General features: G+C 38.8%; 1 protein-coding gene across 1 annotated transcript; it reads right to left on the bottom strand.

Annotated features, from left to right (window-relative positions):
• Window positions 1-785: 785 nt before the first annotated feature.
• LOC148410160 (uncharacterized) lies at window positions 786-17,988 on the bottom strand. Its single transcript, XM_088436636.1, has 6 exons — window positions 17,867-17,988; window positions 12,126-12,538; window positions 11,885-12,030; window positions 6,445-6,613; window positions 6,186-6,348; window positions 786-5,260 (listed from the first exon to the last, which is right to left on the bottom strand). Exons 2-6 carry the CDS (start codon window positions 12,429-12,431, stop codon window positions 4,953-4,955), a joined length of 1,092 nt encoding a protein of 363 aa, XP_088292762.1. The 5' UTR covers window positions 12,432-12,538; window positions 17,867-17,988; the 3' UTR covers window positions 786-4,952.
• Window positions 17,989-19,121: the final 1,133 nt, after the last annotated feature.

Below are 19,121 nucleotides of genomic sequence, written 5' to 3'. Positions count from 1 at the left end.
CATCCCCAAATGAGAGACGACGAGATCGTTCGTGTTTCCATTTAGGACACAACTCGGTGCATGTTGAGTACACAAGTTTTTTGACATACTGTACAAACACAACATTCGCTTTGCTGGGTTGCACCATTAAATTCAATTACAGCTGTCAGCAGTGGCCTTGGAAGACTGTGTATTTATTTGTTTTCCACAAAAATATCCAAATGTTCAAAATAAAATGGCCGTGAAATAATTTGAGGAAAACATGTACTTAATTTCCCATTATCATATGATCAAAAATCTGCAGGTTTGCCCTTTTCCTCAGGACACCTCTCTTGCCATGCATAAAACAAAAACAGTGATCCTAATCGTTCCACTCAAATGGTGTAGAGACCATCTTTATTTATTGTAAAATCATTCCATGATTTTCCTGACTTGCATGGACATATGGGAACATAAAACGGCCATCGGTGACCTACTTTGCAAAGCACCCCTTTTATTACAGTATTTATACAGGTTATACAGGTTTGGCTAAACTGTCAAACATACGGCCCTAGGGCCGGTTCTGGCCTGTAAATGGGCTTAATCTGGCCAGCGAGATAAATACAGTGGACCCCTGTGTTACAGCATCCCTGTCTTAGGTTTTTTTTCATGTTGTGATGTGGAATACTGAGGTTTTTTTTTTTCGTCCCTTCTTTACGATATTTTCAAGAAAGAAAGTGAGTTTTCATTACTGTTGGAATTGGTTGTGTTATGAATAACCGCGGGACCCAAGCGGATAGAGGACCCCAGCCAACCACACGAGGAAGTGGATAGTCAATGATAGTTTATTCACTGAAAGCACATGCCAGGCGTGGAAACAAAAACAGTCCCAAAAGGGAAAGTATCAAATCAAAGTCACAAAGTACAAACCCAAAGTGTCTCAACGAAGAAGAACGTGGGATGAGAAAACAAGAGATATGCGATGATTCTTGGAGCGTGGCGAAGCAATAACCTGGCAACAAGCTTTCCTGCGCTGGCCGGTTATAAAGCCTTCATGGTGGACTGTGAAGTCAGCCTAAAAGGCATCCTTTATGACAAGGGACTGTGAACTCAGCCTAAACAAAAAGCACAACTTAAAAGCAGAAAACACAACAGGCAAAACTTAAACGCAGAAAACACAACAGGTAGTACACAATAGGTTAGCTCCTGCCTAATAACAGAAATGTCAGAATGCAGTGGCGGTCTGTGCATTTCACACTTAGGCCTTCAGTGACTGGACCCCACGTACGCATTACTGAGCTACGCACGCTATTTTTGAGAGCATTTAAACATCAATAAATGCGCATCTGCAATTAAAACTTATCATACTATGTGCCAAAACATAGAATAAGTAATAATAATTTCAAATTATTTGTCCACGAAGTTTTATGAAGTGGCAGTTTAATGTAAGTGTCACGTCAGGGCATGGTGAGTTGGGACAAGGTGAGTTGGACCCCAAAAAAATGCAGGAAAACTGAGAAATAAGTGGCTCAAAAAAGGAAATTTTAACCGGGAAATGAGGCAGGAACAAACTTGGGAGCAAAAGTGTCACGGGGCAGGTGGACTAAATCAAACTAATGAGAACGCAGACAATAAAGGCAGATGCGAGTGGAATAGAAACATGAACAAAACCCTACAAACTCACAACAACCAAAATCAACCAAACATGACAATTGAGTATGAATGTCATAAAATTATAAAAACATATTAACTCAACCAAAACGAATGTCCCAAAGGTATTTCAATACAAAACCCATTCATCTTTTCTTTCCTCAGAAAGACTTTCATGACTTGCTTGTAGTGTTTGTTTTCGCGTTTTCATTTCCAATAATAAATCCTTTTGTATTGACATGGACACCAATGCTGAAAATCGCCTCGGTCAAATTTCCTCTAATGCTACCGCTAGCTGGTTGAGCAACATGATTTTTATTTTTTTTTAAATAACTTTATTTCACTACTTTCACCGTTAAACATGGTTGCTCAAAATAGCACCGCCTTCCTGCAGTGAGCGTCCAGTTATGACACGTGAGGATTCTTGAAGGCGTTTTTATGGGTCCATTGGCTATTGCAGCTGTCTAACAAAAATATGGGCCAGTACACAATATGTCATTGCACACTGCACAGAAGCCTTTATACTGTTCATGCAAATGCCCAGCGCCTCCAAGCCTGGCGACACACGTTAGCTGAATTCTAATTGGCTAAAAACTCTACACTAAAACTGCAGCACTTCTTAGGAGGAGTATAACCACATGGATATAATACAACACGATAAAAACAGAATATGGAGAATAATTTCATCCATAAAATATATATATTTAGTAAAAAATAAATTTAAAATGAAATTGACTTTTATTGTAGTTATAATCATTGTAGATTATTATAGTAATGATAAAGTCAGGTTCTATTAGGCTAGCAAAGAAGGCCTTGCTGGACCTGATGGTCCACCACTATCAGAATGTCAGATTTCACAGAAGTCTTTTGCAGACTGACTCACATGCAACTCAGTATGGATATAAATGAAATATTTCAGACAGTGTACATCATTCATGTAAGACTTGTATGACTTGTAACTTTATTTAGGATAGTAATGACTATAAAGTAGTGAAGCGAGAGATAAAACCAAATTCGCCTGTCAAGACAGCTACATTAATATTATTTTTTTATATTGATTTAAAACACCATAGGGGAAACAATTTTCCTTAATCATTTAGGTACATTCAGACATTAAAATATACAACTTTAAAAGTATTTCAGAGCAACCAGTTATTGTGCTGTGAGCTAAAGTGTCAATTTGACACAGTTAAAATCATATGGCTCACTCACCAATAGCTGGAGACTGCAGCTTTTAATATGATTTTGATTACATTATTATATTCTAGAACAGGGCTGTCAAACTCATTTTTATTGTGGCCCACATTGCACTTATGGTTTCAGTCAGAGGGCTGGCATGACTGTGGTCAAATAAACTTTAAGTGTGTTTGTCACACATCTACCTAGTTTCAGTCAGAGGCTGGTAAATTTTGTTGAAAAGAGAGAATGGGAACAAAAATGCTGTTTTTTTTCGTTTTATCCCTCAAATTTTTTTAATTTAAAGAGAACTTGCTAATTTGGAATTGTAGCCAGAAACTTGAAGTCAATTTGGCATTTTGTGGGCCACATAAAATGATGAGGATGGCCTGATATGGCCCGCGGGCCTTGAGTTTGACACCTTTGTTTTAGAAGATTTTTTTTTTTTTAATTGAAAATGATGTGCATGGGATATTTTGTGACACTTTTGTTTTATAATTTTGCATACACTGTGTACATAATTTTGTTTTTATGTTGTTAATGCTACAAGCATAATTACTGTGTTTGTGTAATGTACTCTATTAAAACTGACTGAAACAACACTACAAATCTAATGTGTTGACTTTAAGATTTTACAAAGTATTCTGAGTCTGCTGGCAGTCAGTTAGCTCCGGGGCCACATGGAGGAAAATCTGCTCTCAAGTGGGCCAGACTGATAAAATCATAGTATGGTATATAACTTAAAAACAATTATTGTCTCTTATATATAGATATGTGCTATGCGTGTTGGATTGGTCCCAATTCCCAGAGAATAGCGGTGATCAACTGTTATTTTATTGTTGGAAAAAACAAATGTCTGGTAATGGCCAAGATAGCGACTCCCGCCCATTGTGATCAATGGATTTTAGCAGTGTTGTGTAGTAGCACGACAAAGCTAGATACTAATGCTAATGTAAATGCTAATGTAAGTGCTCCACTTTCTGTCACAGAAGTGATCAGCAAGCTATTTTGCACAAGTGTGGCTACTAGTCACTTCCACTTTTAAGTTGCAGTGCTCATCGAGGCATAGCTTGTAAACGTAATTCACCGTATTTCTCTGAGTACAAGTCGAAATATTTTTTCTAATTTTCAACCCCCATAGAGGAGTGGTCAACCTATAACCACATAACTCAAAATCAGGGCAATTATCTCCATTTTATTGAATGCAAATAAAGGATCTTGTCATGTACAAGGTTTAACATGATGCCTCTAATTCCAAATAGTATGCATCCATTTTAGTGTTTGCACAAAACATTGCAAAAATGCACTTTCGTCAACTGCTACCTTATTGCCTCTTTGTTGTCAACAACGAGGCTGCGTGGATCATTATGCTTTGACACATTTTGAAAAGGCAAATGGATTTCAGCAGGTGAAGGGAGAAACAGCGAAGGGCAACTTTCCATGCTCTGATCTCACCAGAATTGTCACTTGGCTCAAGAAAGCTTGGCGGAATATCCCAAGTAAGATGATCAGCAAATAATATTACTACGCATGGACGAGTAACGAGCTTGTTTCAAAAAATAACAAGGAGAAAGAAGAGCACGTCCAGAAGTTAGATCCATATATTGAAATGGATGGAGTTATTTGGCGTGTCAGATAATGGTGATGACTTTTAGACAAAGGCCTTGTCCTTTGTTGGGTCATTGTTACATCCTCGTCGTCCAGCGTCTTGCTCCCTCCGCTAAGTTCGCCCTGCCCGAGAAGCCTTGCCCTCCTGCTCCTGTTTTTCCCCAGTGAGCTTGTTCTGTTTTTTTGTACTTTGTATTATTCTTTGTGCCGCCTCCTCCCGCCTCAGTTCGGAAATTAAACCTTCATTATTCGAGTCTCACCTCTCACAGTCCTGCACTTTTATTGGTTCCACCTTTTCCACGTCCTGCACCTCCTCGCGTCACCATGCCGAATCATGACAAACATTCCTCTTACTGTATCTGTTTTGCTCCTTGATATAAATGGGATTTATATTTCTCTTGTGCTGTAAAGTCCACCAGTGATTTTCTTTTGTGGTTCACACCATGTGGTTTGTACAACCTTGTATTTAATTCTTTTTTAAATTATTTTCTTTCCTACAGTTAGATTTACTGTACTTTGGTTTTTATACTTGCGATATTCCCTCCAGGGAGGTTCTGTTCTTAGGATGGGGGGCTGTGGGTTTGGTTTTGCGATTCAGTGTCCCAGTTCTTGCCATGATTCCTCTTCCTGTTCCTTTCTGCCATTACCACGGCTGCCACCACGGTGACCAGCACAGTGACTGTGATGACCAGCACGGTGGCGGTCTCTGCGATGCACAGCTGGCTGTCAACCCAAGCCAGAGAGGCCCCGGCCAGCTGTGGTGGCTGCTGACAGGTGACGTTGCGATAGTCATCGATGTGGAGATGGCGAACGTGAAGGATCTTGCTGAAGACGCGATGCAGCTCACAGTCACAGCTCCAAGGGTTCCCTGGTGACAAGACCAGAAACTCGTCAAGAGTTTTAGTGTTTTAGTTTTGAATGCTGTGACAGGCACGCCACATATTGCTAAATTGCAAAAGTGGGCACTTCGTCAGCACTGACGGACTGTCCGTCAATTCGTCGCCTATGGACGCCCGTTTTTCCAACAGAACAATAAATGATGGGAATGCTTAGAAAAAAAAAAGCAAACTTCAGAATTTTAATTTTCATTCGTCGTTGTATTCATCGGGCTAGAAATTGCCAGATGTCCGTCAGTCCACCACGCCTCTTTTTGCTCACTGAAATATAATTCAACTGACTTGCACATGTATCTGTTATATTGCTGCATCTTTATCGTACAAACTGCAATCTGCCTGCAGTCAATATGACAATAGTCGCTTTGCAGCAACTACCAAGCAGTGTAGTGACATGTTTAGTCGGGTCAGTGCTTCTCAAATAGTGTGTGTGTGTGTGTGTGTGTGTGTGTGTGTGTGTGTGTGTGTGTGTGGGGAGGGGGGGGGGGGGGGGGGGGGTTAGCGAGGTGATTTCAGGGGGGGCGCAGATGATCCCAGGAAAAAGGCTTTGTTTTTATCATGTGGTATGTAATTGCAATAAAGTAATAATTTTCATAATTTTCTTTTAGTTTCAGGCACTTTGGTGCACTTGCTTCTATTTTTTTCACGTTTTAGACTAAGCTATAACCAGTATGAACGCGATAAATATAATTAACAGTTGTTCAATGTTGATTTATATTGTGTTTTTCTGTTGTTAATGTTAAAAAGGATACATGTGGAGGTATATTTAAACAATTTACATCAATAATAATCTTATTTATATTCAGTGCATCGACTGGGGGGGCGATTTGTGTTTGTTATTTCTCCATAAATAACATAGACAAGCATAGATAACAAGACAAGCATTTGCAAAGCAGAAACCTGCGAGCTGGATGTGTGTCGTTGTTGTGTGGAGACTGAGGAAGGTTTTGAATTTCAAGTGACGCAGGTTGTTTCCCTCCAGAGCGAGAACTGCCAGACTATAGAGAGGAGCCAGCGCCTTTGTGTGGATCTCTGAAATGTTGTTGTGACTTAGCTGGAGCACCTACACAGAAAGATGAATGGACAGATTGACAGACACAGGTCATCATTTTGTTTCAAAGCTTGGCTACAGAATCATCCCGTGGGCTTTCATTTTTACCTCCAATCCAGGAAGCATGTCAAGGCTCCCTTGAAGCACTATAGATAATCTGTTGTTGTGCATGTAGAGTTGCCTGAGCCTTGAGAGGCCCCTGAACACACCAGGGCCCACTGTCACTAGATGGTTATGACTAAGATCCAATTTCTCAACGTTGTCCAGGTACTCAAAGCTGACGTTGGAACCGATGCAGAAGGGAAAAAAAGGGCTTCATGTGAGAAAAATAAAACAGAAACAGTGGCACTTCAACTCACGAAATACATTTGTTCCGGAAGTAATTTTGTAATGTAAATTTTTCATAAGTAGATATGCTTCTTACCTCTAAATAGCCTAAACCGATCCAAGCCCCCAAAATACTCCTAAACCCTTTCAATTAATCATATTAATTTTAGATGAATGCAGGTCACTTGTTTGCCTTGAGATGGGGCTGGTGTGTTGGTGATGAGTGCAGAGAGAAAGTTTAATTTGTACATTTTAGTTTACATTTCCAGTGTTCCAGGAATCATTTACAAGTCCACAGGAGCAATAATATATATATTTTTTTGATTATTTTGAGCTTTACTTAAGTTGCAGCATGCTTCCTGTGTGACATCATTGCTAAAGTGCTAACGACGTGCTAACAATGCGAATGTCAGACGTGACAGCCCAAAGTGCTATATTACATATGTGTTTTTATGTGAATTATTACAATGTTAGCCGTAGCTAATGTCAATTTTATGTTTGTTAGTTCTACCGTGTAAATTGTTGGTGGGAAAAGTGGATGAAAAATGAAGTGAAGATGAAAAATGGAAGACCACAGTAAACATAAATGCAAAAAAACTATTGTCTCATTTCTGAGCAAGCAGGCATATTAATAAATTCTATAAATGCATTACAAACTGTAAAAAATACGGTAGACATCACAGGTTGTGATAACATATTACATTATAGTCACGTTGGCACAAGCGCTGGTGTCTCATGTCTCATATTTAATGCCAAAAATGTTGCCTTTCGTATCTTGAATTTTCTCTCGTTACTGGAGACAATATTTTCCACCAAGGGGTTTCGTCAGCTGAATTTTCCATTACAAGACGCGTTCGTAAAAAGAGGTACCACTGTACTAAGTTAAGATGATAGAAATGTTCAGTACTCTAATGACAAATGGGGAAAAAGCACACCTTTACGCCTTTTACCTGCAAAAATCTGTACACACACTATATATGTGCTCCAGTGTTCCAGGTATTGTACGTAGGTTGAATGAGCTATAAAAAATTGTAGCAGACTCCAAAACACATACTGTGTGAGCAAGGGCTAATGTGACTTCAATTTTAAATGTCATCCGACTGCGACATTTTCCTCATGATTTGAGCCCTGCGCCTTATAGTGCGGTTTATCTGCTTTTTTTCCCCACCAGTCAAGCAAATGTGTATATCTGCTCAAGGAGTCAGTTTATGAAACAACTATGAAATAGAACTGCAAAGATGTAAATCAATGGCTTTTTAAAATATATTATTAAAATATATTTTTTAAATATATTATTAAAATTATATTTTTTAAAAAGTATAACGAATAAGATTATTCTGCCCTTCAAAATGTAGTACCACCTTTGTTATTTAAGATTTGTACATAGACTTAGAGCACCCTCTTCTAGTTACTTTGAAATATTGTTTTTCTCAGTAGACGTGAGTTATCCAATGTGGCAGCACGCAAAGACGACAGGTTATTGTTCGATTATTGCTGATCTTATTTTGTTTTGCCTTGGACGAGAATTGTCCGTAAGTACACAAGTTGTCAAAATTATGACATTGTTCATCTGTTTATCGTCAGAGATATTGGAAATAAGATTATTTTTTTCGTTATGCAACTTGTTTGTTAGCTCGAGAGGTGCTATGTATCATTAGCTGATTATGTGTTTTATTTTTCTAGTTTTACGGCGACCTAAAGAGGGTAATGTTCAATGGCCATTGTTCAAATAAAGCAGAACAAAAGGAAAGACAGTCTGGTTGTTTGAAACGTCGTTATCCAGCCGTCTAGCTGGGGAAAAACCCGACGCTTTGGAGTGAGGACGACATAAAGATCTTGTATAAAAGTTTGTGTTTGATATACAGTATACAGTACATATGATTGTATTTATAATATTATGATTGTATATATTATTTATGTGCAGTATGTGCAATGTTCACTCAATTAATCTATCAATTCAACAATGGGAGACAGAATGCTGTTAGAGGATGTTGCAGTTGGAAGACAATTTTATAAAATACAGTAAATATATATAAAAAAAATCTTTCAAATACCATCTTTTTGCATAAATATCTGATGTTATGACCTGCGGCTTATAGTCAGTGCGGCTTATCCGTGGCAAAAGATGTTTTTTTTTTTTTTTTTTTGTCAATTTTTGCTGCTGCGGTTTATATACCGGTGCGGCTTATACAGTAGTCCGGAAAATACGGTAATCTGAAATTGTAGTAACATTGAAATTGTTGTTTTGCTTTTCATTTAAATTCATCAGTTTCATCCATTTTCTGTTTCACTTATCTTGTTCAGGTTGCAAGGGGGGTCTGGACTAGTCTTCAGTCAATAATATGAGAAATTACAGAGATAGACAACAATTTACGTCAGGGGTGTCAAACTCATTTGGTATCCTCAAGCGGACCAGACAAGTATAAGCTTGTTGTATATGTCAAAAAACAATTTGTATTAATTATATGTAGATTTTTGCTCTGCATACAGGCCCTGGTCCAGGTCTCTACTAGCTACCAAATAGTCAATTGTATGTATATATATATATATATATATATATATATATATATATATATATATATATATATATATATATATATATATATATATATATATATATATATATATATATATATATATATATATATATATATATATATAGTCAAACATTAACTAAAAAAAAAGAAGTTAAACTGTCATTCTGCTATGTATCCCAATATAGCAGGAAGCCCGTGGAGGAGGACACAGTCAGATGTTATCCAGCACAAGCGTGAATTGCAACTGACAGCAGTTTGGACGACACGCTTGTTAACTGTTCTTTCTATTTTGTAAGTTGCATTGCTGTTTTTTGCATTGCTTGCACAAGTAAGAATGTTTGCATATTCTAACATTCGTTGTTAAGCACAAGGAAGCCTGCAGAGGAGGACTGACTCTGTTGTTATTGATCACTATGTGACTTCTGGCTGGCAGTAGTTTGGGACGACGTGCTTGTTAACTGTTTTATTAAATTTTTCTTTCAATAATACAAGTGACCGACTGAGTGAATCCTTTAACACTCGCAAGTAGTTATACTTACTATAATAATAGTAGGTACTATAATACTTACAGTATTATAGACGATAGATGATAATAGATAATGCTTCATGGAATCATCTTGCGCGCCGCATGACACCCCTGGATCACAGTATGGCATGTTGGGAAGTGAACCCAACTGCCTAATCAAGTCAGACAAATTTATTGTTGATGCCTCTTTCCATGCATTTGTTTCCTGACTTTTTCTCACTATGGTGAGTTTGAGTCTATTCCAACAGACTGGGCATCAGGTGCAGTAGTGATCCTTCCTACTTCGCGGTCTCAGATATCGGTCTCAGTACTTCGCGTGTTTTTCCAGGAAAAAAATTAAAAATATTTCAAAATAAAAAATAATTTAAAAATGCGCAAAAATGAAAAAAAAATCAAAAAAGCAAAAACAGTACATTATACAGTACTGTATTAATCAAATAACTAAGTAATATTAGTTAATAACTATGTTAAGAATTCTTCAAGCGTTAGAGTTCGTGACATATCATATATTATTTTGAAATGTATACTTTTAATTTGTCGGCATGTTTTAAATTTTCGGGTAGCGTTGCATTTCCGTTTTCTGTTTTACATTCTCTGTGGAGTCATTTGGCTCGTTACGGTGATGTAGTGAATGACAACGTAAGATCATATTTATAGTTTATTATCATTTATGTTGATAACGCACGCTACTGCCTATGTTTAGTGAGCGATGAGTGTTTATTCTGTTTATGTGTTCGTTTGTGTAGAGGTTGTACTTTATAGTTAGTAGTTGTTAGTTGTTGCTAACCCGCTAATGTCGGCTAAAAATACAGTAAATTCATAGATTAAAGTTCGGTAAGTGTTTATATGTTAGTTGACTGACTTTAACATTGCTGTTGATGTATTATTCAACAGTTACTACATGATACACCATACATGAGCCAAAATAAATGTGTTAATAAGTTCAACTGATGACTTGCGTACTCTTTCACTGGAGTCTTGGTGCAGATGACCAATCCTGAAAACAAATTCTCAACAAACTAAGTAATATTAGTTATTTAATGAATATACAATAATGTTAATAAGGATAACGTAATGTTAAATAATAGGAAAAAGGAAATAAAATACGCAAAAAATACAAAAAAAAAAAGATTGTTTATGGTTACTGCGGCTATATTGGGGCGTACATAGAAATCTAGGTTATCGCCGGTTTCAGACTTCGCGGGGACTTAGCACCCCTCATTAACCGCAAAGTAGGGGGGATCAGTGTATATTCTGCCCGGGATGTATCCCGGTCTTCCTTGAACTGTGTGGTCTTATTCTAAGTGTCACGTTCTGTTGGTGTTTTTAATGTTTTTTTTTGTTTTTTTTGGGCTTATGTGGTTTCAGTTCATTTCTATTTTCATGTTCTTGTCCTACATTCTTGTGGTGTTTCCCTTGCGTTTGTCTTTGTTTGTGTGATTTGTTCCACCTGTTGTCCATGTGTACCTGCCCCATGTGTCTCATCCAATCAGCGTCCCGTCCAGCTGTTGCATGCTTTCCTAATTAGTGTGTAATGTATTTACCTCCAGTTCAATTCAAGCTAGTCGTTGGGTCAATGTCTGACGTTGCTGACTACCTCTGTCCGTGTATCCCACTGTCTACCTGTGGCTGTCTCCCTGCTGTTCCTCGTGTGTTGGTTTCAGTTTTGAGTTTTGGTTGTTACTTTGATGAGTTTTGTTTCAGTTGGTCCTGCCTCACTTTAATATTAAATCTTTGTTTTTTGAGCCACTATACCTCACAGTTTCCCTGCATTATTTGGGTCCACTACCTGCCTCCACTTCAACCTGCTAGTACGAACGTGACACTAAACCCCAATTCCTTACAAATGAGCTAATGCCTATCCTGCATGGTTTTCTCTTCAAAATCTTCAAAAATAGTTTGAAGATGCAGTTTGCAGCATATACAGAGAGGTGGGACAAAGGCTGAAAAGCACTTAAATGTCTCAAGTCTCAAATGGCTCAAGTCTGGAATTAATTTCTTCCTTTGAGTTACTGTGGCGTCAAGTCTATTCACCATCAACGTCATCTGGTCCTCAACCTCCGTGAACCACAACACAGCCTGCTGATTAAGAAGGAAGGTTTGTATACATATGCAGTTTTATCCTGTAAAGGAGAGTATACATTTAATTGAGTAGCACCTGAATGCAGACAGATGATATAAATAGTTGTGCTCCAGTCGTAGCTCCCTCAGTGCAGATAGGCTCACAGAGAAGTCAGCAGGCAGTCTTGTTAGGTGGTTCCCACTGAGATCCAGCTTTTCCAGGTATGACAGTGAAAAGAATGCCTGGAGAAATGTTTAAAAAAAAAGAAGAAATATACATGTATGCATATATATGATTTGCCACTCAAATCTTTGTATGATCTGTATTCCATTATGACCTGTGGTTGAAGGGCCTGGATCTGGTTGTAAGCCAGCACCAGGACTCTTAAGGACCACAGCCCAGTGAAGGCTCTGGTACAAATTTCAGTCAGGTTGTTTCCTCCCAGCTCCAGTAGCCATGTACCATGTGGGATCCCCCTGGGAACGTGTTCGAGCTCACGCTCACGGCAGTCCACCAAGTCAGTATGTTCATAACAAAGGCAGCGGTGGGGACATAACCGTGAGCAAGCCACTGATTGGAAAAAGAAGGAAGGAGAACCAAAGACTACAATAAGTAAAAGCAAATTGCTAACCAGGAGGCACATCCTTCATTGGAAAGAGGAGAACCCTTGGATGAGAAGAAGAATGGACGACCAGTCATTACATTCTGCACTTGACTAAGCCAACTCTCAAACTCAGCACTGCACTGCACCTGAAGACACAAGTAAAAAATCCATGTTTGTTTAGATAGAAATCATCAAAATTGTCACCCACTTGTAGTATAGCGTACTAGTAATCAGACTATATTGAATCCTTTTAAAAATGGTTTGTGGAATCAAACAGTCGCGAATGATTCATCAGAATTGTTTAGTGTTTGTGGTATCTAACGGTCATGAATAATTCATTAGAATTGTTTATCGGGATTTATACTAGCTAATCCTGATTTTTCCCAAATATTTCTTGGCAATAACATTTAAAATATATAATAAAAATATATCATTTAATCAATATACTGTAATGTAATATTATGTCACAGCCCACCAGTCCGGTCACCTAGTTCTCGACCTTGCCTCCTCTGCCAATCAGCCAAATCACCACAGCTGCAGCTCATCCCCTGTTCAGTATTTAAACCGGTCTCACCCTCCAGCACTCGCCAGATTGTCTTGCCCTGTTATGCCAAGACTCCCAGCACTCTTCTCTGCAAGTCGACACATGTACCGACCCGGACTGTCCTTGACCTCCCGCCTGCCTGTTGCCCCCGTCTGTCCACGCGTGCATTGACCTAGCCAGTTTCTGACCTCCCACCTGCCTCCACATCTGCCTGCCTTCCGCCCACGTCTGCCTGCCCGTGCCTCAACTAGGCTTGCCCGTGCCTCAACCAGGCTTGATCCCGAACCACCACCAAAGTTTCCATACTGTCTTCATCCTGCCAACCTGCAGTCCTCTGCAGAGCAATAAACAAACCTGATCAGCACTTACCAGTCTGCACGTACTTTTGGATCCTCTCCCCACTCCTGGTATAACATGTAATTACAGCCTGTAGGCCATCCTACCTTCGAGACCAAGGACTATTGAATGTGTTTAGTTTGCACAACTTGCTCAAGCATATTGGCCGAACGCCTTTATCTAGCTTGATGGCACAGCTGGTCGGGACGGAAGGAAGGAGAGAAAATCAGTCAAAAACGGAAGGAAGGAATGTTGTGAAGACTTTGCAAACTTTATCTGTTAGACATGGCTTCTAAAATTGCAAGTGGCGGTAAAGGAAGAAGTAAGAGGATGATGACAATAGAAACCAAGCAGGAGATAATAAAAAAAATACGAAGGAGGCGCACGCATGGTTAACCTTGCTCGTGAGTATGGACGGAACTGCTCGGCAATCTTCTAAGGGCAAGACTTTCCTTGCCGGGGGACGGAACTCGCTCGACAACAAAATGGAGAGGCTTCTTCTATTATGGATTAAAGAGAAGGAAATCGCCGGTGATATGTTCTAGTTTGGGAAAAGTTCCCGTTTAAGAAAATAAATAAATAAATTCTGCGGGTTGGTCTCTGCTCCCCTCTGCCTCCACCCAGCTCAAGTCACGTCGCCCCAAAGGTAAATGGCATTTTTCCTTTGTATATGTTATTTAATTTAACTGTACAGTAGATTATGTTACTCATTTTTAATATGTGTATAAAGTCGTGATGTTTTTACCTAAGGTTTTTGCACGCGTTGCACGCATTCACTAATTAACATAGGTTTGGATTGCCCGTCATACGAGCAGTTCAAGTTACGAGCGTAGCCGCTGAACGGATTAAGTTCGTAACACGGGGGCCCACTGTATGTCAGTGGTGGACTGTCAGGGCCAGCAAGGCATTCTCTGCTGGTGTAATATAACCTGATATTATCATAGTAGTAATAAACTATAATAATTTTAATAACTATAATCAACATAAATTTAATTTTGAATTGTTTTAACTAAATATATACGGTATATTTTATATATAAAATTACTCTCATATTCTGTTCTTTTCATGTCATTATATCCATATGGTTACACTCCACCTAATTGCAGCAGTTTTAGTTGAGTGAATATTTAGCCATTTTGAATTCAGCTAACGTGTGTCGCCAAGTCTACCAGAACCCAGAGGCGCTGGGCATTCACTTGAACAGTATGAAGGCTTTTGTGCTGTGTGCAATGACCTTTTGTGTATGGATCCATATTTTTGTTAGACAGCTGCAATAGACAAACAACCCATAAATATGCCTTCAAGAAGCCTCATGTAGAACATGTCATAACGGGACGCTTACTGCAGGAAGGCGGTGCTAAATTGATCCACCATGTTTAACGGTGGAAGTAGTGAAATAAAGTTATTTAAAAACAAGAAAAAACATGTTGCTCAACCTGCTAATGTTAGCATTAACATATATCAAAGCCAGACCAGCAGAGGTTTTTTTTGTTTTTGTTTTTTTTTTGTTTTGATTTTTTAACCCACCATGGCTGAAGAAGGTCAAAACGAAAATTGGACCGACATGACTTTCCGCATTTCCATCCATGTCAATATAAGAGGATTTAAAAAGGCGTCTGTGTTTATTGTATGTGTTCTCTTTAGTTTGATTTCGTCCACCTGTCAGGTAACCCTAACCCTAACGCCTCACTACAATGCTGGCCCTCGCCAAGAGGCTGGTCTGCCACTGGTTGGCTTAGCTGTATTTGTGTTAAGTGTTGTTACCTTTTCGTTTCAAGAAAAGAACTAGCAGACTGACGCAATATTTGAGTTTCCTGTTTTTACCTACTCGAAATTGATTGGCTGTTTCGTGTCACGTTTCATGCTCTGTTTGCACAAAACACGTCCTATAAATGTCACCCTTTCACTCACTCAATCGATCAGATGGAACTCGTCCAAGCACGTCACGAGGTCAAGATGAAGATCACTTTTCACAGGGTCACGCGAGGGAAGGGGAGTGAGCTTGCTGTGCACTTTACAGTGGATCCGGAAAGGAGAGCATTGCTGAGACTTTCACTTTTCCGGGATGTGGCAGAGCCAATATTTTCTCCGACAGCACCTTTATTTTTCTTTTTTACACTGCGTGTCCCTCGCTTTGCGGCAATACAATGTTGCAATCAAGTGGTCGATACCGTGCTCCATCTCGTCCATCGCATCGCCCGACGGCGTCATCGCGCCCTGTTGCACGAACTCCATTGACTACAAGACAAAACCATCCACTTTTACGCCTCCATCGTGCTCCATCTGAACGCGGCATTTACAGTGGATCCGGAAAGAAGATCATTGCTGAGAACTTTTACTTTTCTGGGATGTAGCAGAGCCAATATTTTCTCTTCCAGCAAGTTTATTCTTTTCTACACTGCTTGTCCCTCGCTTTGCGGCAATTCTCGTCTGCCAGAAAAAAAGTTTCAACGTCACAATCAAGTGGCCGATACCGTGCTAAATATTGAGCTGTCAATGCTGCACTGTCGTTATCTTGACACAGTAACTACGGTTCAATAGCTGTTAAAAAAGGAACCAAATGCTGCAGATACCAGTTGTCCCAAGTTCTCCCTTCCACCATTCTACAAGCCAGGTGAGTGCTCTTGTTTGGCTCCGTTTATGTCGCTCCATTCACGTCACCTGATGCGACATCACCTGTCGCGCAAACTCCATTGACTACAATACAAAACTGTCCGCTTTTTCGCCCCGATCGCGTTTGGTGTGAACCCAGCATAAAACTGCAATTCAAATGCGTTGCTTGCCAAACAATATTTATTTTCGCAAACCACGGAGAGCCGCAACATAAGAGTCACGTGGCTCTGGAGACATGCGGCTCTTGCTGACCCCTGACCTACATAAAAGCCAATGTACATTTAGGAAGGACAGAATATTGGCTTATTATCAAAATCTAAATATATTTAGTGCTCATTTCATTGTATATTAAATTGTGAAAGTATTCATGACTCTTCAATAAAGCAATCAATTCAACCACTTTGATATATTTTTAAAAATGTAATAATTTTGAAAATGTCAAAATGCATTTTGCGTCTACAATTGCTTGCTAATGAGGCAATGAAGCCAGCAAAGCTAAAGCAAAGCAAAGCATTTCATAATGCTGTTTTTGACTAAATACTTGGCAGCAACCTGTTTGAGGTAAATTGACCCAGTTTTGTTATTTTGTATCCTTCAAGATGGCTGAAAAGTAACAAACATTCTTGTTGTCAAAATGAATCTGTTGGTAAATGAAAAGGAAACTTATGTGTGGTTTAAATGATTTTTTTGTTATGTTTTGTTTCATTTGCAAAGGGGGTCCTTGGAAAATTTGCTTTTTAAAAGGGGTCCCAGACTCCAAAAAGTTTGAGAACCCCTGCATTAGAGGACACCCTGATGAAAGTGGCTCGTGCCTGATGAAAGTGGCTCGTGCCTCAACCAAGCTTGAATTCCTTATTTGTTATTCCTCCATTAATAACATAAAGACAAACACTTGCAAAGCAGAAATCTGCGAGCTGGATAAATAATTGGCAGTAACCTTTTTGGTGGAAATTGTTTGTTATAAGGAGGCATGCAATCTGCAAATACTGTGGAAATGAGGTTTTTTTTAATATAATTATAAAAATGTCCTTCCTGCATACCATTTACTGCCCTAAGGCAGTCGGGGATAAGATTTGGTATGCACCTGACCCCAGTGAGGATAAGCAGCCAAGATAATGAAAAAGGAGATTTTTCACCGAATTTGTGGCGTTCTCAAGTGTCTGGCACCCTTAACTTCTGCCTATAGCGGGGTGCCCACGTCTGGTCCTGGACAACACCTATCCAACCTGTTTTCCACATAACCCTCCTAAAACTAAGGATTATCATTGGACTGGGACTTGAGCACCCTGGGCATGTTTATGTGACTCTTACTATTATCAAACAGCTGTGTATTTTTTACTATGTGACCCTGAATGACCTGAGTGATGTCTATAAATAATCAGAATTATTATTCTAATTGTTTAAAGTACGTTTATAACCTTTTTCATTTTTAAATTTTATGTTATATGTTGAATCATATTTTATAAAATATATTATATCTTGTTTATAATTTCATTATCTTTTAATCCTGTTGGGAATTTTAAAAGATTTCTTACTGAACAAGGGAAAAAAACAAAAACAGAAAATCCCAATGGGTCCTTTTCCTATAAAACGACATTGGTACACGGTACAATCACCTCTTTACATAGTCCTGCAGGACAGGCATTTCCCAAAAATCGAATTGACATTTAAAGCAATGTCACAATAGTCTGCGATAAATATCACAAAATGTTTGGCCCAGTTTTTGGCATCTGAATGATCCCGCCACTTGAGTATAATTGCATCATCATCATTTCAAGTGGAACAGCTGGATGAATTCCTTTGTTGGGCACAGTGATATATCCAACCAACATGCATTTTTCCATTTATTGCATGAATGCTGAGGGAGCGTCGTAACAATGTCTCAGTCCAGTGGTAAACAGACTGTTATTACATTTTAAAAAATATTCTTAAATTTCAAAGCTCAAGTCTTATTTATGAAAGTCTCCAAACGTAAACTCACCATTCTTGCTGAAGAGTTCCATAGTGTTCCATTCAAAGCATGACAGTCAAAAGTGAACAAATGATGATGATGATGACGATGCCGCTGACGGGAGAGACTTGGGTGCAGCTGTGTCACTAATCCCGTAATCCTTTCCAATCACCAAATGTTTCCTCTCATCCGCTGGCATCTCATCCCATGTTTTTATCCGCCCCGTGTCCCTCCTGTTTTCTCTTAATAACACTGGGAGGGGTCGTTGTGTCTCCCCATCCATCTGTTTCACTGACTCCTGGATTATATAATGACTGTTACAGTGCAATTTCAATGGGAATATACGATTGGGTGTTTTTGGAAAATCCCAAAGTAAGATTGAATATATGTACTTTGTACACACTACTACTACTATGGCTCATAAACTAGTTAGAGTTCATTCCAGCGCTCCATCCTATGCCACAAAATAGGAAATGTTAATTTCCAACTATAATTTATATTTTAAATGGCCTCTATCATGGAAACTTAACTTTTTGGAGCTTTTATCCATGTTACAATCTTAATTACTCACCTTAAATAGTGTACATTTTACTTCCTTGATCCACTGCTGAATATTCTTTCTTGTGTGCTCTGAACAGATAACAAAGGACTTTAGATCTCTAGGTATTAACATCACAGTGAGAAGGAATAGAATAGAATAGAATAGAATACCTTTTTTGTCATTGTGCACAGGTACACAATGAAGTTGGGAGCACTGCTTCGATAGGTGCAGATGAATAATATGAACAATAAATACACTGAACAAAAATATATCCACAATGCTTTATGTATTTGTTCCCCTTTTTCATGAGATGAACTCAAAAGTTCTAAAACTTTTTCTCGATGCACAATTAGCCACTTCTCTCAAATATTGTTCACAAATCTGTTTAAATCTGTAACATTGAGTGTAATGATATGAAACACTTGAATGGTCATTGAATAAAGTAATTCCCTAGGAGCCCAATAGATGACGCACGTACATAAAGAAGCCCAGTGTTGCAACATGTTGCTGAAGAACATGTAACTGGCAATAAGAAACACCTTTTGAATGTATGCCTGTAATTAATATGGAGTCAGCTTGAAGATAAAGTTCGTTCTCTTCAAATAAGTGGGTTTATTAAAGAACCCGCAACAAAACATGTTGTCAGAAGATGGACTTGAAGAGAAGCCTTGGATTTAAAAGCAAAATTGGAAAGGACTGACTGAAAATGACCAAAGCTGTGTGAGAACATAACAAGTTAGGATT

This window comes from Hippichthys cyanospilos, chromosome 16 (genome assembly GCF_059441005.1).
Source record: "Hippichthys cyanospilos isolate Australia breed blue-spotted pipefish chromosome 16, RoL_Hcya_1.0, whole genome shotgun sequence".
Classification (NCBI taxonomy): domain Eukaryota; kingdom Metazoa; phylum Chordata; class Actinopteri; order Syngnathiformes; family Syngnathidae; genus Hippichthys; species Hippichthys cyanospilos.
This window is presented reverse-complemented; position numbering and strand designations above follow the sequence as displayed.

What these genes read in the sequence shown, in the direction of transcription:
- LOC148410160 (XM_088436636.1), bottom strand. Translation starts at nt 12,431, where the DNA reads ATGTGCCTCCTGGTTAGCAATTTGCTTTTACTTATTGTAGTCTTTGGT. An exon ending in ACATGCTTCCTGGATTGGAG is followed by an intron (nt 6,349 to 6,444) that starts GTAAAAATGAAA and finishes CTTTCTGTGTAG; the next exon opens with GTGCTCCAGCTAAGTCACAA. An exon ending in GACACACATCCAGCTCGCAG is followed by an intron (nt 5,261 to 6,185) that starts GTTTCTGCTTTG and finishes TCTTGTCACCAG; the next exon opens with GGAACCCTTGGAGCTGTGAC.